Source organism: Myxine glutinosa, chromosome 10, assembly GCF_964187855.1.
Source record: "Myxine glutinosa chromosome 10, kmMyxGlut1.1, whole genome shotgun sequence".
Classification (NCBI taxonomy): Eukaryota; Metazoa; Chordata; class Myxini; order Myxiniformes; family Myxinidae; genus Myxine; species Myxine glutinosa.
The window spans coordinates 88,829,009-88,852,978 of NC_136270.1; the positions used below are offsets into that span (position 1 = coordinate 88,829,009).

The following is a 23,970-nucleotide window of genomic DNA, read 5'->3' on the forward strand; positions in this document are numbered from 1 at the left end:
GACAGCGGACACAGGCCTGCGGTTGGCCGACGTCCCCTTCGAGGACACAGGCACAGTTCTCATGTGCGACGTCTCCCTGGGCCAACCTCGCCCCATCGTGCCCACCGGATGGCGGCGGCACATTTTTGACGCCCTCCACGGCCTTTCCCACCCGGGCCGGAAAGCATCACAGAAGCTCGTGGCAGCGAAATTTGTCTGGCACGGGCTCCGTAAAGATGTCCGCGACTGGGCCAATGCCTGTGCCGCCTGCCAGCGCGCGAAGGTCCACCGGCACACCCAGGCCCCGTTGACACCATTCGACGTGCCCGCGCGGCGCTTCGACCACGTCAATGTGGACCTGGTGGGACCCCTTCCCTCCTCGCGGGGCTTCACCCACCTCCTCACAATGGTGGACAGGACCACCAGGTGGCCGGAGGCAGTCCCGCTGGCATCAACAACATCCGCCGACGTGGCGCAGGCCTTCATTGGCACCTGGATTGCCCGTTTTGGCGCCCCCTTGGACATCTCCTCCGACAGGCCCGCAATTCACCTCCGAGCTTTGGGGCACGGTCGCCCAGGCCTTGGGGGTCAAGCTTCACCGCACCACGGCCTACCATCCCCAAGCCAACGGCTTGTGCAAGCGGTTCCACCGCTCGATGAAGGCCGCTCTCAGGGCCAACCTCCAGGACGACGGTGGGGCCGACAGGCTCCCGTGGGTCCTATTGGGCCTCCGAACGGCCCCTAAAGAGGACCTCCAGGCTTCCACCGCCGAGCTGGTCTACGGCCAGCCACTGCGCGTACCGGGCGAATTCATCCCTGACGCCACCGGCCCCTGGTCCGCGGTTCGCCAACGCTCGGTCCTCCAGGAGGCCGCCAGGAGATTTGCCCCCGTGCCCACGTCCCACCACGGCTGCCCCCAACCCCACGTCCCCCCAGCACTTCGCACTGCGGAGTACGTTTTTATCCGGCACGACGCACACCGGGGATCGCTCCGGCCACCGTACGATGGACCTTTCCGGGTCCTGAAGAGGGACGACAAGTTGTTCACCATCGACATCGGCGGCAAGGCGGACCGCATCTCCGTGGACCGCCTCAAGCCGGCCCATTTGGACCTCGACCAACCTCCACGGTTGGCCCTTCCTCCACGACGGGGCCGTCCCCCGTCAACCAGGCCCCCCGCCCGACCATCCACCGCCCCGCCACCTACCACCCCCACATGAATCGTCAGGGGTCGTTTCGGCCGGGTCATCAAGACCCCCCTCAAACTGACTCTCCCGGTGCAAGTTAATTCTGGGGGGGCGCATGTAGCGGTTAGCGGTAGCATGACACAAGTACCCTGCACCGGCCGATGACGCAACCGGCGAGCGGTGACGTGTCCGGACTCGCCCGGGCGTGTTGAGACTTGCCTTTACCGGGCGAACGCTTGCCTTGCATACCACGCCCCGTTGAGAGGCGTGGCTTATCTATTTGCATACCACGCCCCGCCTGAGAGGCGTGGCTTTTGTGTGTTGAGTTTCTGATATATATTGCCGCCCGTTCGATGGGCTGATTCAGTGCTTTGGAGTTCGTTTGAGTGAGCTGGGAATAAATAGCTCAGAGAAACTTAATTCCTGGCGTCGTCCATTTTGTCCGATTTTATCGTGCGAGCACAGCTCCCACAGTGTACTGTATTTCGACAGTGCAGCATGTCTATTATCGTGGTGTACTGTATTTCGACAGTGCAGCATGTCTATTATTGTGATGTACTGTATTTCGACAGTGCAGCATGTCTGTTATTGTGATGTACTGTCTTTCTACAGTGCAGCATGTCTATTATTGTGATGTACTGTATTTCGACAGTGCAGCATGTCTATTATTGTGGTGTACTGTATTTCGACAGTGCAGCATGTCTATTGTTGTGGTGTACTGTATTTCTACAGTGCAGCATGTCTATTATTGTGATGTACTGTATTTATACAGTGCTGCATGTCTATTATTGTGATGTACTGTATTTCGACAGTGCAGCATGTCTATTATTGTGATGTACTGTGTTTCTACAGTGCAGCATGTCTATTATTGTGATGTACTGTATTTCGACAGTGCAGCATGTCTATTATTGTGGTGAACTGTATTTCGACAGTGCAGCATGTCTATGTTTGTGATGTACTGTGTTTCGACAGTGCAGTATGTCTATTGTTGTGATGTACTGTGTTTCGACAGTGCAGCATATCTATTATTGTGGTGTACTCTATTTCTACAGTGCAGCATGTCTATTATTGTGGTGTACTGTATTTCGACAGTGCAGCATGTCTATTATTGTGGTGTACTCTATTTCTACAGTGCAGCATGTCTATTATTGTGATATACTGTATTTCTACAGTGCAGCATGTCTATTATTGTGGTGTACTCTATTTCTACAGTGCAGCATGTCTATTATTTTGATATACTGTATTTCTACAGTGCAGCATGTCTATTATTGTGATATACTGTATTTCTACAGTGCAGCATGTCTATTATTGTGGTGTACTCTATTTCTACAGTGCAGCATGTCTATTATTGTGGTGTACTCTATTTCTACAGTGCAGCATGTCTATTATTGTGATGTACTGTATTTCGACAGTGCAGCATGTCTATTATTGTGATGTACTGTATTTCTACAGTGCAGCATGTCTATTATTGTGATGTACTGTATTTCTACAGTGCAGCATGTCTATTATTGTGGTGTACTCTATTTCTACAGTGCAGCATGTCTATTATTGTGATGTACTGTATTTCTACAGTGCAGCATGTCTATTATTGTGATGTACTGTATTTCGACAGTGCAGCATGTCTATTATTGTGATATACTGTATTTCTACAGTGCAGCATGTCTATTATTGTGGTGTACTCTATTTCTACAGTGCAGCATGTCTATTATTGTGGTGTACTCTATTTCTACAGTGCAGCATGTCTATTATTGTGATGTACTGTATTTCGACAGTGCAGCATGTCTATTATTGTGATATACTGTGGCGGACACAAAAGCCCACTGGCGTGGTGACATCATTCCACGCACCAAGTGGGCGGTGGCCACGCCCGAGGGGTAGGCGTGGCCTCATGATATACACCGGGCGACCAGCCCGGAGGAGTTCAGTGTTACAGTGTAGTCTTACAATAAAGACGTTTATATGTTACCGCTTGTCTGCTTCCTCCTTGCTCACAAGCAGCGCGCGTAACGCCGCGCTTTACTGGTGACCCTCGACGTTGGATCTGCCGGAGCGATCCTTCCACACGCGACGCCATCGCCATGGCCGCCTTCGTCAAACTTCCGGAATCTTGGGAGGCTCAGGCCGAAGTCTGGTTCGTCCAGGCCGAAGCCCAATTTCAGCTTCGGCACCTCACCGGCGATGACACGCGCTACTGCCACGTCGTCGCCTCCCTCGGGCCCGGCACGGCCGCTCGAGTTGTGTCCGTCCTTCGCCACCCACCGGACGGCCACAAGTACGAGGCACTCAAGCGGCTACTCCTAGCCACGTTCAGCCTCACGGACGACGCACGGGCCGACCGCCTCCTGGATCTCCCCGAGCTCGGTGAGACGCGCCCGTCGGTCCGAATGGACCATATGCTGTCACTGTTGGGTGACGAAGCCCCCGGTTCGCTATTCCGGGCGCTTTTCCGTCGCCAACTTCCAGCGCAGGTTCGCCTCGCGTTGGCCGGGACCGGGCTAACGGAACCCCGAGCATTGGCGGCCGAGGCGGACAAGTACTTCGCCGCTTCGGACACGCGGGCGAGCGTTGGCGTGGCCGTCACGGCCTTCGACGCTGATGTTCCACAGCATCATCTTCTACAGCACGCTGAAGTTCAGCAGCATGCTGATACGCACCTCGTGAACTCCGCCACGCCCCGCCCACCGCTGCGGCGAAAACCGCCACCGTGGGGAAACCCGTCGACTCCACCGGCCTGGCGGAGCCAGCCGCGCTCCTCCAGCTCCACCACCTGGTGCTGGTTCCACGCCAAGTTCGGCCACGAAGCTCGGCGGTGTCATCCGCCGTGCTCCTTCACCGGGTCGGGAAATGCCCGGGCCGGCGCTCAATTGTGGCGATGAGCGCCGGCCGTTCGAGCAGCCTGCTGTTCATAACGGACACCTTCTCCGGGCGCCGTTACCTGTGCGACACGGGAGCGCAGGTGAGTGTCATTCCCGCCGGCACGTCAGACAAGCACGCCGCGGGTGGGGGCCCCGCGCTGCTTGCCGCGAACGGGACGCCCATCCGTACGTACGGAAAACGCTGCCTCTCTCTGCGGTTTGGAGGGCAGGTTTTCCGATGGACGTTCGTCACCGCCGACGTGCCCATGGCACTGCTTGGCGCGGACTTCCTGTGCGCTAATGGGCTCCTGGTCGACGTCAAGCGCAGACGGCTTGTCCAGGCCGAGACGTTCAGCTCGCTCGCGTGTGCGTTGCCCAGCTCAACGAGCGGCTTGCCAAGCGGCTTGCCGAACGATTCGGTTCCGGCCACGTTGGTCTGTACGCTTCCGGCAGCGGACGCATTCACCCGCCTCCTCGCCGGCTTCCCGGCCCTCACGCGGCCCACCTTCTCGGCGGGGGCCGTCAAGCACGGGGTGGCCCATCACATCCCCACCGTCGGGCCACCGGTCTACGCCCGGGCACGCCGCCTCGAGCCGACGAAGCTGGCGGTGGCAAAAGCGGTGTTCGCTACCCTGGAGCGACTCGGCATCGTTCGGCGCTCAGAGAGCGCTTGGGCGTCGCCGCTGCACATCGTGCCGAAGCCCGGCGGGGGATGGCGACCGTGCGGGGACTATCGCCGTCTCAATGACGCCACGACTCCCGACCGCTACCCCGTCCCCCACATTCAGGACTTTTCCGCCCGTTTGGCGGGCAGGTCCTTCTTCTCGAAGGTGGACCTCATACGCGGCTACCATCAGGTCCCCGTCAGGCCGGAGGACGTCCCGAAGACGGCGGTCATCACGCCATTCGGACTCTTCGAGTTCCTGCGCATGCCCTTCGGTCTGAAGAATGCGGCTCAGGCGTTCCAGCGACTGATGGACAGCGTCCTGCGCGACTTGGATTTTGTCTACGTCTACCTGGACGATATCCTCGTCGCCAGCGCGTCCCGCGAAGAGCACCTACGCCACCTCCGCACGCTCTTCGAACGCCTGGGCCAGCATGGCCTGATTGTGAACCCCGCAAAGTGCCGGTTCGGCGCCGCCACAATCGATTTTCTGGGGCACCGTGTCACCAGGCACGGCGCCGTCCCCCTGCCGGCCAAGGTGGAGGCGGTGAAGGGGTTTCCGCGCCCCCGCACGATCAGAGGGCTGCAGGAGTTCCTGGGCATGGTGAACTTTTACCATCGGTTCCTGCCCCGTATCGCCCAGCTCCTGCGCCCCCTGCACGAAGCTCTCCGAGGTAAGCCGGGCAAAGGCGACGTTACCTGGACCGAGCAGATGGACACGGCGTTCACGGGCGCGAAGCTCGCCTTGGCTAACGCCACCATGCTCGCGCACCCGGCGCCCGATGCACCGATCGCCCTCACCACCGATGCCTCGGACTACGCGGTGGGCGCGGTGCACGAGCAATGGGTGCGTGGAGCTTGGCAACCGCTGGCGTTCTTTAGCCGGCAGCTTCGCCCGCCCGAACGCCGTTACAGTACCTTCGACCGCGAGTTGCTCGGACTTCACTTGGCGGTCAGGCACTTCCGCCATCTGCTCGAGGGCCGGGCGTTCACTGCCTTCGTCGACCACAAGCCGCTGATCTTCGCGATGGGCAAGGTCACCGAGCCGTGGTCGGCCCGGCAGCAGCGTCACCTCTCGGCCGTGTCCGAGTACACGACGGACATCCAGCACGTCGCGGGGAAGGACAACCCGGTGGCGGATTGCCTTTCCCGGGCCGTCGCCCACGCAGTCCACCTCGGCATCGACTATGCCCGGATGGCAGCGGACCAGGCCGCCGACCCCGACGTCCAGGCCTTGCGGACCGCCGTCACGGGCCTCCGCGTCACCGAGGTGCCGTTCGACGGCGCGGGCGCGGCCCTCTTGTGCGACGTCTCCCTCGGGCGTCCTCGCCCCATTGTGCCCGCGGGCTGGCAGCGCCAGGTGTTTGACGCCATCCACGGCCTGTCCCACCCGGGCGCGAGGGCCTCCCAAAGGCTGATCGCCGACAAGTTCGTCTGGCACGGCCTCCGGAAGGCCGTCCGCGGCTGGGCCAGGACGTGCCTTGCGTGCCAGCGCGCCAAGGTGCACCGGCACACCCAGTCCCCGTTGGCCCCGTTCACGGTGCCGGAACGCCGGTTTGACCACGTCCACGTGGACCTGGTGGGACCTCTGCCCCCCTCGCGGGGTTTCACCTACGTCCTCACCATGGTGGACCGCACCACCCGGTGGCCGGAGGCCGTGCCATTGGCGTCGACAACGGCGGCCGATGTCGCGCAGGCTTTCATCGCCACCTGGGTCGCCCGGTTCGGCGCCCCCTCAGACATCTCATCCGACCGTGGCCCCCAGTTCACCTCGGAGCTCTGGGGGGCGGTTGCGCAGGGGCTCGGGGTCCGGCTGCACCGAACCACGGCCTACCACCCCCAGGCTAACGGCCTGTGTGAGCGATTTCACCGCTCATTGAAGGCCGCGCTCCGGGCCACCCTCCGCGACGGCGGCTGGGTCGACAGGCTCCCCTGGGTCCTGCTGGGCCTCCGGACGGCGCCCAAGGAGGACCTGCGCGCATCCGCGGCGGAGTTGGTCTTCGGGCAACCGCTGCGGGTGCCGGGCGAGTTCCTCCCCGACTCCACGGCACCATGGTCCGCGGCACAGCAGCGCTCCGCTCTGCAAGAGACCGCCCAGAGGTTCGCCCCGGTGCAACGGCATGCCACGGGCACCCACCGACGCACGTCGCCCCGGAGCTTCGCACGGCGGAGTACGTCTTCGTCCGCCACGATGCCCATCGGACACCACTGCGGCCCCCGTACGACGGGCCTTTCCGCGTGCTGGAGACCGGGGCGAAGCACTTCACCCTGGACATCGGCGGTACTCCTGACCGCGTTTCGGTAGACCGCCTCAAGCCGGCCCACCTCGATGTGGACCATCCACCGCCAGTGGCCCGACCCCCACGTCGGGGCCGCCCTCCTGCGGGCGGACCCCCGGCACCGCCCAGCCCCGCCGCCACGGCGCCCCCCGGTCCTGCACCCATCCCAGGGGCAGCCAGGGGCATCCCACCTGGTATCCCTGCACCCCGGACGCCGCCGATCGCCAGGGGGCGCTTCGGCCGGGTCATTCGTCTGCCCCGCAAACTGGCCCTCCAGGTGCGCGGGAATTCTGGGGGGGCGCGTGTGGCGGACACAAAAGCCCACTGGCGTGGTGACATCATTCCACGCACCAAGTGGGCGGTGGCCACGCCCGAGGGGTAGGCGTGGCCTCATGATATACACCGGGCGACCAGCCCGGAGGAGTTCAGTGTTACAGTGTAGTCTTACAATAAAGACGTTTATATGTTACCGCTTGTCCGCTTCCTCCTTGCTCACAAGCAGCGCGCGTAATGCCGCGCTTTAATACTGTATTTCTACAGTGCAGCATGTCTATTATTGTGGTGTACTCTATTTCTACAGTGCAGCATGTCTATTATTGTGATATACTGTATTTCTACAGTGCAGCATGTCTATTATTGTGATATACTGTATTTCTACAGTGCAGCATGTCTACTATTGTGGTGTACTCTATTTCTACAGTGCAGCATGTCTATTATTGTGATGTACTGTATTTCTCCAGTGCAGCATGTCTATTATTGTGGTGTACTCTATTTCTACAGTGCAGCATGTCTATTATTGTGATGTACTGTATTTCTCCAGTGCAGCATGTCCATTATTGTGGTGTACTCTATTTCTACAGTGCAGCATGTCTATTGTTGTGGTGTACTCTATTTCTACAGTGCAGCATGTCTATTATTGTGGTGTACTCTATTTCTACAGTGCAGCATGTCCATTATTGTGGTGTACTCTATTTCTATAGTGCAGCATGTCTATTATTGTGATGTACTGTATTTCTACAGTGCAGCATGTCCATTATTGTGGTGTACTCTATTTCTACAGTGCAGCATGTCTATTGTTGTGGTGTACTCTATTTCTACAGTGCAGCATGTCTATTATTGTGGTGTACTCTATTTCTACAGTGCAGCATGTCTATTATTGTGGTGTACTCTATTTCTACAGTGCAGCATGTCTATTGTTGTGGTGTACTCTATTTCTACAGTGCAGCATGTCTATTATTGTGGTGTACTCTATTTCTACAGTGCAGCATGTCTATTATTGTGGTGTACTCTATTTCTACAGTGCAGCATGTCTATTATTGTGGTGTACTCTATTTCTACAGTGCAGCATGTCTATTGTTGTGATGTACTGTATTTACCCTGCAAAAAATGTTCTATGGAGATTCCATGAAAATGTTTCTATGAAAGTCTTATAGACATCCTATAGAACAGTCCAATAGAGTTTCTATAGAACTCTAGGACCGTTTCTATAGAATAACTTTCCTATAGAACATGTTTTCTATAGAATCCTGAAGAGCACTTTCTATACAATCTTATAGAATTAATTTCTGTAGGATTTTGTGCCTTTCTATAGAAGCCATTCTATAGGGTTCTATTGAAACAGGTATATAGGATTCTATAGAACGATCTTACAGGATTCTATAGAACCTGCTCTATAAGATTGTATAGAAAGTGCTCTTCAGGATTCTATAGAAAACATGTTCTATAGGAAAGTTATTCTATAGAAACGGTCCTAGAGTTCTATAGAAACTCTATTGGACTGTTCTATAGGATGTCTATAAGACTTCTATAGAAACATTTTTATGCAATCGCTACAGAACATTTTTTGCAGGGGACAGTAAAGACCATTATCGGTAATTATGTGGCTCCCAATTGGCGGTCCGCGGTCATTTATCGCTGACCTTTGCCGGTCCCTGATAAGAAAGGGGTTAAGAACCACCACTGTAGGCCATCCTTCCAGCCCTTACAAACCCCCTATCTCCTGCGGTCCCAAACCCCACCCCTCTGTAGGCCATCCTTCCAGCCCTTATAAACCCCCTATCTCCTGCCGTCCCAAACCCCACCCCTCTGTAGGCCATCCTTCCAGCCCTTACAAACCCCCTATCTCCTGCCGTCCCAAACCCCACCCCTCTGTAGGCCATCTTTCCAGCCCTTACAAACCCCCTATCTCCTGCCGTCCCAAACCCCACCCCTCTGTAGGCCATCCTTCCAGCCCTTACAAACCCCCTATCTCCTGCGGTCCCAAACCCCACCCCTCTGTAGGCCATCCTTCCAGCCCTTACAAACCCCCTATCTCCTGCCGTCCCAAACCCCACCCCTCTGTAGGCCATCCTTCCAGCCCTTACAAACCCCCTATCTCCTGCCGTCCCAAACCCCACCCCTCTGTAGGCCATCCTTCCAGCCCTTACAAACCCCCTATCTCCTGCCGTCCCAAACCCCACCCCTCTGTAGGCCATCCTTCCAGCCCTTACAAGCCCCCTATCTCCTGCCGTCCCAAACCCCACCCCTCTGTAGGCCATCCTTCCAGCCCTTACAAACCCCCTATCTCCTGCCGTCCCAAACCCCACCCCTCACGTGGTCAGAATATGGAGAAGGACCCTGAAAACATTCACGGTGAAAAGCAGATGACGTTATCAGATTCGGTGGTGTAACGGTTCGAGCGTCTGGAAGGTCGGTGGTTCGAACCCCGGCTGAGTCACACCAAAGACTTTTTAAAATGGTATGTGCTGCTTCCTTCCTTGATGCTCAGCATTTTGAAAGGATAGACTGATAGAGCATGGACAAACAACCCTAGTTTGGCAATTAATACACAGGCTTGATGGACCAAATGGCTTCCTCTGGCATTGAAGTTTCTTGTACCAAACTCGTATTATGTTGAAGAATAAGCTTTTAAAAACCGTGGGTGCTTTAGATTCTCACCGGAAGGCAAGCAGGATAGCCATTGCAAGCAGCAAGGCAATGAGCGAAGCGCTGTACCCCACCGTGTACACATTTTTCAATGTCAATAAGAGACCTTCCTCAGCCTGCTGTGATATAAATAACATGGAATGGCACACACAAACTTATTACCAACATTAGAAACATTCGTGCAGTAATCAACATGTATCCCAGATTCCCACTCGGTATATATTTCCATTATGTTTGAATAACCACAGGGTTGTAATTATAAAACAGTATATAATGTGTAATTCGTTTTTGAGTTATTTCATATAGCAATGTATATATATTATGGTGTTTGTGCAGTTGAGCATCGGACTGTAGTGACGCATTCTGAAATATCGAATTATGTTTGACTCACATCAACATCGATTGCCTTGTAATCACAAGCATCCTTGTATTTGGGGAACTCGTCAGACCAACCATCTTTTGTGCAATTTCTCCAAACACTTCCTGAAAAGAACAACATTCATACAATGTCGATACATCAACATCGACCACACACTCACGAACCGATTGAAAGTGTGTTGCGACCAAAATAAAAAAGCAAATCCACCACAATGTTCTCTCTCATTTGTTAACTCCAGCTGTGCCTTGGGTGCTGCTTTGAGGAGATTTCATCCATTCTACCAAAAATAATAATAATGCAGAAAGTTCTGTTGTGCACACTTTATTCGATTCCAGCATCACTCTTTCTGATAATATAACATTATGTTACCAGAAATATATTCATGTGAATTTGTTCATAACATCTTTCAATTTGAAGAGAAATATTTGTGAATGATGATGCATTTGTACAAAGCAAGGCCTGTCATACCATGGCCTATCCACACTCTAACATTAATCTATTAATTTACTTACTATCTATCTATATATATATATATATATATATATATATATATATATATATATATATATATATATATATATATATATATATATATATATATATTGTTGCGGATATGGGATTTGCATCCATCCATATCCACTTGTAAATATTCCCCTATTTCCTCAATACTTCCCAACTCTCCCCAATCCCCCATTCCCTAGTCCCATTTTCTGTAAACAACACTCTGTAGACCCGACCTCCCCCTATTTCCCCCATTAAATGTCGCATCCAGGTTCACCGCATCTCATGTAAGACAACTATAGGACATCTTGCTAGTTATTCTTAGTCTATGTCAGTTAAGGATTCGTTTCCATTAATTCTGACCCTTCGTTGCACCAGAATGTGATTGTATGGCACCGTTAGGAAGTTTAGGACCTCCCAATACCTCCCCGCAGCTCTTCCTCACAGTTCAGCAACAACAACAACAACAACGAGCGCAGGAAATGCGCGTCCTCACTCCGGCTTGGTTGGTAGGGGTGGTGGGAGGGCACCAGGCCTTCCCAACGAGCCGCCATCGGACATGTGCTCGACGGGGTTACCAAACAGGGGCTCCCTGTCGGCTCCTCGTCAAGGGCGGAGCCCAGTAACCCCCGCACCCAATGGAAGCGGCGGACTGGCCCCAGTGGGGCGGAACCAACCAGCCGAGGGCGTGTCACTCCCCGCTGAGCATGCGCAGTGAGAGGGAGGTGACGTCAGATGCGCGCCGAGCTGAGAGAAAGCAAGACGTCCCCTCCGAGCGCTGTGACACCTCCCTGCATCTTTGGACTGTGTTTATCCTGTCCCCGAGCCAAGGTGCACCTTGTGCCATCGACCTACCTGTCCCTTCCTGCCATCAATCCCTGTGTAAGTCTACCTTGTCCGTTTGTCCGTGGTCTGTCGGGGAATAGATAAGACTACATTTAAGTGCCCATCTCTTCTGTGTCTTTACCTCACTCTGCCTTGTAATCTACCCCCTTTTCTCCACCACTGTAATTATACCCTCCTCCGGAGGTCTTGAGAACTGTACCCCCCTTGCGTCGTTTCCTCTTTCCCAGTCGTCGTGTCCTTTCCATCATTGATTTAGCATAGCGCGATTTGGCCAACGTCTGGGTGAATCGGGTGAGTCGGGAAGAAACGGGGAACAACTGTTCGGCCGCGGTTACCTCCGCTCGGTAAATAACATCCAATCCGCGGACCGTAACAATATATATATATATATATATATACTGTATATATATATATATGTATATATATATATATATATATATATATATATATATATATATATATATATATATATATATATTATAATAGCCGTAGATGATTCTGTCTGTGTCTGTTGGGTGTCTGTCCGGGTTGTGGCTTACTCGGTTTGCAGAGTAGCTCCACCCATTCTGGGAGTGGCTTCATATAATTATAAACAAATATCCACCATTTTATTAACTCGCATAGCTTTGAGGCCTGTTTTGTAGGCCCATGGTGTCTTGCTCTCTCTCCCAGTTTTATTTCAAATCAAATTCGATATATCATTTCATTTTTCACAGTCGCTAACATAGTTTTAGACTCGGTTGAAAAAAAACTGGAAGAAAATCCAATGAAAGTTGCCGTTTATAGAACGAAATGAATTCTTAAACGCCTGTAACTTCAAGGCCATTGAGTCTCTCTCACGCCTTTATCTCCAATCTAACTCACCATATGATTTCATTTTTATCGATGGTTTTAGACTCAGTGTCAGCAATAATTGAGAACATTCCACACACGCGGGAAAATGCAGAGATATATTTTTTAAAATCGCGTCATGGTGTATCATACACCGCCCAACATGACACCGACGGCAACGTGTCGATATATATTAAAAATTCGCTTTTGCTTTTCCGTTAAGATATATTACTTTTTCGTTTGATGACAGTTGTCACAAAAACGTCAACAATGATGCCGACATATATTTCTTCGTTTTTATTTCATTCAACATTATTAGCCGGAAGTAAAATATGTTTCAGGAAATTACCGAGAGATATTTCTTCGTTTTTTTTTATTAGTTATGTGCGCATACACTTTAAATAGGTTTATTTGAAATCTTTAATTTTCCACAATATAATTTACTTGCCATTTATCATTTGATGATTACGAGACACTTCCTCTTGAGGATCGCGACAATTCATGCGCTGCGTGGAAACTTCTATTTCCAAAATGAATGAGACGATCGATGAAGAACGCAGACTTGAACAGGATGCAGCAAGAAAACGAATGAGACGGGCGAACGAGTCCATCGACGAACGTCAATGCAAACTTGCGGGGTCACCCGTGGGAATCCCACGGGCATGAATGTGTGTGACATTTCGACATATTGAGTTAGATGCTGCACATTCATTTTTACAAAATGGTTACTGGCAAGTCATCAGATCCAGAAATGGTGTAATGAACACAATTTATTTACGCGCAAGCACGAAAGCAAGACGGGCCGATTTCCGATTCCGACGGGCGAGACGGGCCGATTTGGAGCAAGAAAAAGAACGAGACGGGAGAAAAACGAGAGAAACGAGACGGGGAAAGCCGATTGGAGAGGCGAGTGAGGAGCGATTGGAGAGGCGAGTGAGGAGCAATTGGAGAGGCGAGTGAGGAGCGATTGGAGAGGCGAGTGAGGAGCGATTGGAGAGGCGAGTGAGGAGCGATTGGAGAGGCGAGTGAGGAGCGATTGGAGAGGCGAGTGAGGAGCGATTGGAGAGGCGAGTGAGGAGCGATTGGAGAGGCGAGTGAGGAGCGATTGGAGAGGCGAGTGAGGAGCGATTGGAGAGGCGAGTGAGGAGCGATTGGAGAGGCGAGTGAGGAGCGATTGGAGAGGCGGGTGAGGAGCGATTGGAGAGGTGGGTGAGGAGCGATTGGAGAGGCGGGTGAGGAGCGATTGGAGAGGCGGGTGAGGAGCGATTGGAGAGGCGGGTGAGGAGCGATTGGAGAGGCGGGTGAGGAGCGATTGGAGAGGCGAGTGAGGAGCGATTGGAGAGGAGAGTGAGGGATTGGAGAGGAGAGGAGTGTGAGGGATTGGAGAGGTGAGGGATTGGAGAGGAGAGGAATGTGAGGAATTGGAGAGGAGAGGAGTGCTAGGTGGAGAGAGGAGAGTGTCAGGTGGAGAGAGGAGAGTGTCAGGTGGAGAGGAGTGAGGGGTCACATATTATGTGAAATAAATAAATTGTGTTCATTACACCATTTCTGGATCTGATGACTTGCCAGTAACCATTTTGTAAAAATGAATGTGCAGCATCTAACTCAATATGTCGAAATGTCACACACGTCCATGCCCGTGGGATTCCCACGGGTGACCCCACTATATTTCTTCGTTTTTATTTCATTCAACATTATTATCCGGAAGTAAAGGTTCACATGTTCATTTCACGTGTGCAAAAACAAACTCCATTTCAAGTGTGCATGGACATGAAACACAGATGGGAAATTGCTTAGAGATATTTCGTTCGAAGCAATTATACACCGCCCAAATAAAATATTTCATCCAATTCCACCGAGTTTCAGGAAATTACCCAGAGATATTTCTTCGTTTTTATTTCATTAGTTACTAGCAGAAGTACTCAGCGTTGCCGGGCAGGGGAGGGGGGAAGGGCACGTACACTTTAAACATGTATATACATGTGGGATGTGGGATATATACATGTGGGACGTGTGTGTGTGTGTGTGTGTGCACGTGCATATATGTGTGTGTGTGTGTGCGTGCATATATGTGTATGTGTGTATATATATGTCTGTGTGTGTTTGTGTGTATATATATATATATATATATATATATATATATATATATATATATATATATATATATATATATATATATATATATATGTGTGTGTGCATATTTGTGTATGTGTGTGCATGTGTGTCGATGTACATTTGTCTGTACGTGTGTGTGTGCGTGTATGTGTGTGTATATATGTGTGTGTGTGTTTTTGTGCATGTGTATATATGTGTGTGTCTGTATGTGTATATATATGTGTGTGTGTGTGTTTGTGTGTGTGTATGTGTGTGTGTGTGTGTGTGTGTGTATGTATGTGTGTGTGTGGGTGTACATGTATGTGTATATATATGTGTATGTGTGCATGTGTGTGCATGTGTGTCGGTGTACATGTGTGTGTACACGTGTGTATGTGTGTGTATATATGTGTGTATGTGTATATATGTGTGTGTCTGTATGTGTATATATGTGTGTCTGTATGTGTATATATATATATATGTGTGTGCATGTGTGTGGGTGTACATGTGTGTGTACGTGTGTGTGTGTGTGTATGTATGTATATGTGTGTATGTGTATGCATGTGTGTGTGTGTGTGTGTGTATGTGTCTGTATGTGTATGTGTGTATATGTGTGTATGTGTATATGCATGTGTCGGTGTACATGTGTGTGTACGTGTGCGTGCGTGTGTGTGTGTGTGTGTGTGTGTGTGTGTGTGTGTGTGTGTGTGTGTGTGTGTGTGTGTGTGTGTGTGTGTGTGGATGTGTGTTTGCGTGTGTGTGTATATATATGTGTATATGTGTGTATATGTGTATGTGTGTCGGTGTACGTGTGTGTGTGTGTGTGTGTTTGTGTGGGTGTGTGAATAAGAGAGAGACCGAATTGTGAGAAACAGAAATGAAAAAACGAGGTGTGTGTGTGTGTGTGTGTGTGTTATTGTGAAACAGGTGCAGCATCTAACTCAATATGTCGAAATGTCACACACGTCCATGCCCGTGGGATTCCCACGGGTGACCCCACTAGTATATATATATATATATATATATATATATATATATATATATATATATATATATATATATATATATATACATACACACATACTGTATACACAGTATACAGTGCCCCCCATAAGTATTGGAACAGTGAAATCAAATTTGTTATTATCCCTATATACTCAAGAAATTTGGATTTTATATGAAAAGATGAATGAGGCAAGAGTACAGAAGGTCAGGTTTTCCTTCATGGTATTTCAATGTATATATACATTATACACAAGTATATATATGTTTTAACATTGTTGGACAATAGCACTTTTTATGTTAAAAAGAAAAGAAAAAAAAGTCCCTCCCATTTTAGGTAAGCATACATATTAGAACAGACTGACAGGTGTTTCTTGTATCTTAGGTGTTTCTTGGTGCATTGATTTTTCACACATAAAAGAGTTGTGAATGTCTAGTCTTGGTTTTAGCCTTTGCTTTTGCCTTTTGAGTCAGTTGGCATAAACCAACATGAAGAACAGTGAATAACAGAGTCTATGAAAGAAAAACCAGCAATTTGGAGCTAAAATAACAGAATAATTCGATTGGAACAAAACACAAAAATTGTGTATAGCGAATACACCAATTTGTAATATCTTGAAAAAGAGATAAACCACTCATGTACTTATCAAGAGACAATGGCCAGGTCGGCCAAGGAAAACAACTGCAGTTGATGATAGAAAGATCATCTGAGCTTTGAAGAAAACCCCTAAAACAACTGCAGTGACATCACCAACAACCTCTCGGGCTGAAATTATCACAATCTACCATTTGCGGAAGACTTTGACAGCAGAATTACAAAGGCTACACCACAAGACGCAAACCTCTCATCAGCACCAAAAAGAGAAAGGCGAGATTACCAATAAGCCAATTTGCCAATAAGTACAGAGGTTATATGGACAGATGAGACTGAGATGAACTTTTACTAAAGCAATGGAAAGGCGAGTGTGTGGGGAAAGGAAGGAACTGCATGTGATCCAAAGCATACATCATCTGTGAGGCATGGTGGAGGGAGTGTCATGGCCTGGGCTTGCATGGCTGCCTCTAGGACTGCCTCACTCACATCTATTGATGATGTAACTAATGATGGCAGCAGCAGAATGAATTTGGAAGTGTACAGAAACATTTTGTCTACCTATGTACAAGAACACATCTCCAAATTCATTGGGTGGCGTTTCACCATGCAGGATGACAATGACCGAAAATACACTGCCATCGCAACCAAGGAGTTCATCAGGGGAAAAAGTGGTTATTGTATGCAAGTGATATGCAACCAAATGCTAACTATTATACGACTTCAATTTACTTTAGGTTAATCTGTTCCAATGCTTATGCTTACCTAAAATGGGGAAACTAAACATAAAAAGTGACAAGTCAGGAGATGACGATGGTTCACGAGCGAGCGGTATTCATTGACAAAGGACGGACTATAAACCGAAACAGGCCCGGACTGGGGGGTCGGGGGCCCACGTGGCAGGTGTTGGCCCCGACATGCGGTGTACATGCCTATTTACAAAGGGCCCCAATGCGCTGTGTGCGCAGGCCTTTAAGAGCCAGCTGTACGTAATTGTGTGTGGTGCTGGCCTGGAAATGTCAAAACAAAGGTTACTGCCCTTGAAATGGGATAGAAAATAATGCATAATCAGTTATGAGGTTAGTTAGCTACACAATACTAATCTTGCGCGCTGGCGATGATCTTGCGGGTGACGTGCGGTTTTTGATCTTTGCTCTTTGATCTTGTGGGCGACGGCACGGTTTTTCAAAGCTGTACACGTTCTCCACGTTTTCGAAGTTAAGTAATTGTTCGCAATTGTATTTTTGTCGAAACTGTATTTATCTCTCGGTGTGTGTACCTATAGTGTGTCCCTTGGAAGATTCTCGGTGTTAATCTTTCATAAATTAATCGTTTCTGTTTGCCCAGCAGCAACAAAAATTCCCTCGATGATGTAGCCAGTCACATGAGCAATCAAATCGCCGTTTTTTGGGTGGCGGGGGCCAATCGAGTTATATTTATTTTTTTTAAAGGACGATTAAGTGTTAAGTGAAGCAATATCTATTAATTAAACCAAACATGATTTTCTGTATCTGTGACCCTTTAACTTCCCCCATCCAAAACCTTGATCTTTTCTACCCCTGCTAATTCACCCCAGATACACTTTTTTGAAATTCCAACTTCTTTTCTGGAAGTCCTTGCAGTGTCCATATGTTTTATCCCTCTCCCACCTCCCCCTAAGCCCTCTCCCTCCCACAGTTTTCTCGATGTCCTTGCTCTCAAATGTTGTGTTTGTGTCCTTCCCCCTCTCTCCCCATCTTGTCTACCACTCCCCTTATTTTGTGTTTTGTGTGTCAGTTTGACTTTTTGTGTGATTAATGTTAGCTCTTTCACGAGCCTCGATCTTGTATACAAAAAAAATAAAATTTGGCGGAGATAAATGGGACAGCTTGACTGAGGAAATAGAGAGGATCCTCAACTTATGGAAAAGAGCATTGCCACATATTTCCTTTAAAGGCCCCATCTTGGTGTCAAATAACTTGGTTGCCACAATTTTATGGCATCGGTTTATTTGCCTGCAACTGCCGGGAAGTGCTGCTAGGCCTGATCGAGGCCAAACTGGTGGACTTTTTGGGGGGAGGCCATCATTGCCTGCGGCCCAACGTTATGTGCCACTCTTCATCCGATAGAGGTCAGAGCCAAGTTCATTTGAAGTCCCGCATCATGTCCTTTTGCTTGTGCTCCATTCAACGCCTACTATATGTTGAGCAGCTGCCGAACCGACTCTCGACCTGTCATATTCTGTCATCCAATGCTTTCAGAAAGTATTCACACCCCTTGCCTTTTTTCACATTTTAGAGCCTGAATTTAAAATGGATTAAATTGAGATTTTTTGTCACAGATCTAACCAAAATACCGCATAATAGCAAAGTGGATTTATTTTTTCGAATTTTTTTTACAAAATAATAAAAAATGAAATACAGAAATATCCAATTTACATAATTATTTAACCCCCTGAGTGGAAATGCCTTTGGCAGCGATTGAGTCTTCAGCTTTGTTTGAGTTTTCTTTGGTATGTCTGTATCAGCTTTGCACATCTGGATTTGGGGAGTTTCTCCCATTCTTCTTTGCAGATTTCCTCAAGCTCTGTCAAGTTGGATGGGGAGTGTCGGTGAACAGCGATCTTCAAGTCTTTCCACAGATTCTCAATAAGATTCAAGTCTGGGCTTTTGGCTGGGCCCCTCATGCACTTTCACATTCTTGTTCTGAAGCCATTCCAGTTTTATGAAACTAGTATATACTAAACATGAAGAAAACAGCTAAAAAATAAATAAATGAAAATTGACAATTCAGAACATATCGACCTTTGACGTTTTCATCGAAAAAAACAGCCTCTAAGTTTTGATTGGTGAACCAATTCTGTGACCCAATAGGCAAATATTTTAAAATGTCGGTCAATTTAATACAACAACAACAACAGGCATTTATTTTAAGGCCATTTTCCCTGCAAGAGCGGGGGTTAGCCTTGCGGTCCCCATGACAATGTTCTCCATTTTGCCCTATTTTCTGCATCTCCCCTTGTTAACCCCCTTGCCCGCATTTCTTCTTTGACCATCTTTAGCCAAGTCTTTCTCGGTCTTCCCCGTCCTCTACTTCCTTCTACATTCATTTCCATCACTCTTCTCAACCAGTCACTTTCATCCTTCCTCAACACATAACCAAACCATCTCAACCTGTTCCTCTTCACAGCATCCATCACAGGCTCTATTCCCATCATCTTTCACAATTCATCATTTGTATTCCTCTATCTCAACGATACTCCACACATCCACCGAACCATTCGCATTTCCACCCTTTCCAGCCTTCGTTGCTGCTCTACGTTCATTACCCATGTCTCGCTCCTATAAATCATAACACTTCTCACACATGCAGCACACACCTTTCCCTTCAGCTTCAACGACACTCCCCTCCTCGTCAGCACGCCACTCAGTGCCCGAAACTTCTTCCATGCACATCTCACTCGAGCAACCGTTGCCGAGTCTGATCCACCTTCTCCATTCAGCATGTCTCCTAGGTAACAAAATGTTTTCACACCTTCCAGCTTCACGCCGTCTCCAAGATCCAACTCAACATTTCCTCCATCTGCAGCTCCCTCTGTGCACACCTTACACTTGAATGTAGCTGCCACACTGGTTAATGACCCTCTCAAACCACTACATTGTTGATGAACCCACTCAGCGCACATTGTACATTGAATGGAATTCACTCCGACAGCCTTCCTGCGCACAGCACACGGCCACTTCCCAGTTCTTTCCACCTCACCCCATGCTTTACCACTTGTCATCACCTTCATTTTTCCGATATTCACCTTCAGACCTTTTGTCTCCATACATTCCTTCCACTTATTCATCTTCTCCTTCAGTCCATCCATACTTTCTGCAATCAACACCAGATCATCTGCATACAACAACTCCCACGGTAAACCCTCCTTTACGTTCTGAGCCAGCACTTCCATCACAGCTACAAATAGTAGCGGACTTAGTACCGACCCCTGGTGCACTCCCACATTCATCTCAAACTCACCACTGTTCCCGTCCTTCATCCTTACAGCTGTGCGCGCTCTTTTGTACATTGCCATCACTACTCTGATCAACCATTCCTCCACTCCTAACTTCCTCAATGCCCATGTCACTACTTCACGTGGAACCCTATCGAATGCTTTCTCCAGATCAACAAACCCAAGAAACAACTTCTTCCTCTTCTCCATATACTTCTCCTGCAACTGCCTCACAATAAAAAGCGCATCTGTCGTTCCTCTTCCTGGCATAAATCCAAACTGCATTTCGTCAATCTTCACTTTCTTCCTTATCCTCTCCAACACCCTTTCCAATACCTTCATTCCATGCTCCAATAACTTTATTGCTCGATATGAGCCACAGTCAAGAGGGACACCTTTCCCCTTGTATAGAGGGACGAGGGTACTCGGGTCCCAATCCACTGGAATGGGCCTTCTTTCACCACCAGATTGCAGATCTCTGTCATTCTCTTCACTCCCCAATTTCCCGCTGCCTTCAACATATCTCCCACAACTCCCGTCGGCCCTCCCGCTTTTCTTCTCTTCATTGCTTTTATCGCTTCCTCAACTTCCTTCTCGGTTATCTTCTCTGCCGGTCCTAAAACTGGGTTACTCTCTATGTTGCCATCCCATTCATTCTCTGCATTCAACAGTATTTCCATATATCTCTTCCATCTTCCTTTAATTCCATCTGGGTCCACAACGATTTGTCCCACTTCATCCTTCAAGCAACTCACCCCCATCACATCACACCTCTCCTTCGCTATCTGCTTTGCAATCCTGAATACCGCTCTCTGACCCTCCAAGCGTTCTCCGAACATTTTCCTGCATGCCTCCTGTGCCTTTGCTACCTCTTTCTTTGCAGCCTTCTTGGCTGCCTTATAACTTTCATGCTCTGCCTTTTCTGCCCCCATACCCTTCGCCTTCTGCCACTCCTTGAACTTCTTCCTCTTCTCGTCAATCTTCTTTACAACTTCATCATCCCACCACCACCATTCAGGTCAATTGAATGAAAATTGATAATTTGATGTGATGCTGACCTTTGACCTTTTGAGAAAATTATTAATTTGTCTTCTTCATTGTCTCATGATGAAACTTTGTTGCAAATTTATTGACAATAGCCCAGATGGTAAAATGTTATGTCCCAGATACACAAACACACAAGACGGACACACAGAGGTGATTGCAAAACTCCGTCTCCCACTACGTGTGGAATGTGTTAATAACAAGATGAGAGAGAATACAATGATTCGTAATAAAACAAGTCATAATAAAAGACCCATATGTATGTGTATATAAATATATATATATATATATATATATATATATATATATATATATATATATATATATATATATATATATATATATATATATACTGTATATATATATCTATCTATAATTCCAGTAATCTCTGTGTGTCTGTGTGTGTGTCTGTGTGTTTGTCTGTGACCGCTGTTTCTCGACAACCACGGGTCCGATATACTTGAAACTTGCCAGGTATATTGCTGGGGACCCGAGGATGTGCCTTTTCAAGGTTTCATATTAATCGGACAAGTAGTTACCGAGCTATGGCGATTTCTTTACCAAACTCCGCAAGCCGTTCGCTTTGGACCAAACCATTGCATGTAAATAGAGGGGGGGGATTGTCACCGTACTCGCAAGCCGTTCGCTTTGGACCAAACCATTTCATGTAAATAGAGGGGGGGATTGTCACCGTACTCGCAAGCCGTTCGCTTTGGACCAAACCATTTCATGTAAATAGAGGGGGGGGGGATTGTCACCGTACTCGCAAGCCGTTCGCTTTGGACCAAACCATTTCATGTAAATAGAGGGGGGGGATATAATTTTAGATATATATATAGTACGGGCATGCCCTCGTATATATAACTGTGATAAATAGTAGAAACTCCACAGTACGAGCAGGGCGTCTCATTTGCATTGAATAAATAATCGGGAGATTAAATCAGACACGGACGTAGCTTCAGGACTTCGATCTTTAATTCGACAAGCTTTCGACCAACAAAGGTCTTCTTCTGAGTCGGCCCCAAGTTCAACGGAAGTCTCATATATATATATATATATATGTATCTATATTATAATAGCCGTAGATGATTCTGTCTGTCTATCTGTTGGGTGTCTGTCCGGGGTGTGGCTTACTCGGTTTGCAGAGTAGCTCCACCCATTCTGGGAGAGGCTTCATATAATTATAAACAAATATCCACCATTTTATTAACTCGCATAGCTTTGAGGCCTGTTTTGTATGCGTGTCTTGCTCTCTCTCCCAGTTTTATTTCAAATCAAATTCGATATATCATTTCATTTTTCACAGTCGCTAGCATAGTTTTAGACTCGGTTGAAAAAAAACGGGAAGAAAATCCGATGAAAGTTTCCGTTTATAGAACGAAATGAAATCTCAAACGCCTGTAACTTCAAGGCCATTGAGTCTCTCGCACGCCTTTATCTCCAATCTAACTCACCATCTGAGTTTCATTTTTATTGATGGTTTTAGACTCGGTGTCAGCAACGCGGGAAAATGCAGAGATATATTTTTTAAAATACCCCCATATCACCGCCCAACCGCCAACAACGCCCAACATGTATCATACACCGCCCAACATGACACAGACGGAAACATGTCGACATTATCGCTTTTTCTTTAAACCGAGTGAACCGAGCCGAACCGAATAAACCGAGTGAATTCACCGAGCGAATTTCATCCAATTCCACCGAGTTTCATGAAATTACCGAGCGATATTTCTTCGTTTTTATTTTATTAGTTACCAGCAGAAGTACCCAGCGTTTCCCGGGCAGGGGAGGGGGGGAAGGGCACGTACACTTTAAACATGTATATACATGTGGGATGTGGGATATATACATGTGGGACGTGTGTGTGTGTGTGTGTGTGGATGTATATATGTGTATAATGTGCATATATGTGTATATGTGGATACATATGTGTATACATATGTGTATACATATGTGTGTGTGTGTGTATATGTAAACATAGGCCGGTGTGTGTGTAAAGTGTGAGGAGGTATTGGAGAGGAGTGTGAGGAGGTATTGGAGAGGAGTGTGAGGAGGTATTGGGGAGGAGTGTGAGGAGGTATTGGAGAGGAGTGTGAGGAGGTATTGGAGAGGGGTGTGAGGGGTTGGAGAGGAGTGTGAGGGCTTGGAGAGGAGTGTGAGTGGTTGGAGTGGAGTGTGAGGGGTTGGAGAGGAGTGTGAGGGGTTGGTGAGGAGTGTGAGGGGTTGGTGAGGAGTGTGAGGGGTTGGCGAGGAGTGTGAGGGGTTGTAGAGGAGTGTGAGGAGGTATTGTAGAGGAGTGCGAGGAGGTATTGGAGAGGAGTGCGAGGAGGTATTGGAGAGGAGTGTGAGGAGGTATTGGAGGGGAGTATGAGGAATTGAAGACGAGTGTGAGGGATTTGAGAGGCGTGTGAGGGATTGGAGAGGAGTGTGAGGGGTTGGTGAGGAGTGTGAGGGGTTGGTGAGGAGTGTGAGGGGTTGTAGAGGAGTGTGAGGAGGGGTTGTAGAGGAGTGTGAGGAGGTATTGTAGAGGAGTGTGAGGAGGTATTGGAGAGGCGTGTGAGGAGGTATTGGAGAGGAGTGTGAGGAGGTATTGGAGAGGAGTGTGAGGAGGTATTGGAGAGGAGTGTGAGGAGGTATTGGAGAGGAGTGTGAGGAGGTATTGGAGAGGAGTGTGAGGAGGTATTGGAGAGGAGTGTGAGGAGGTATTGGAGAGGAGTGTGAGGAGGTATTGGAGAGGAGTGTGAGGAGGTATTGGAGAGGAGTGTGAGGAGGAGTGGCATTGGAGAGGAGTGTGAGGAGGAGTGGCATTGGAG

General features: G+C 48.7%; 1 protein-coding gene across 1 annotated transcript in view; it reads right to left on the reverse strand.

Annotated features, from left to right (window-relative positions):
- The window catches only part of LOC137434002 (vasoactive intestinal polypeptide receptor 2), a 156,202-nt gene that overhangs the window by 91,091 nt on the left and 41,141 nt on the right, over positions 1-23,970 (reverse strand). Inside the window, exons 4-5 of the mRNA XM_078785849.1 lie at positions 10,281-10,372; positions 9,902-10,008 (exon numbers count right to left, since the gene is read on the reverse strand). Of these exons, the coding sequence (XP_078641975.1) occupies positions 9,902-10,008; positions 10,281-10,372 (199 nt within the window). The remainder of the gene's footprint in view (positions 1-9,901; positions 10,009-10,280; positions 10,373-23,970) is intronic.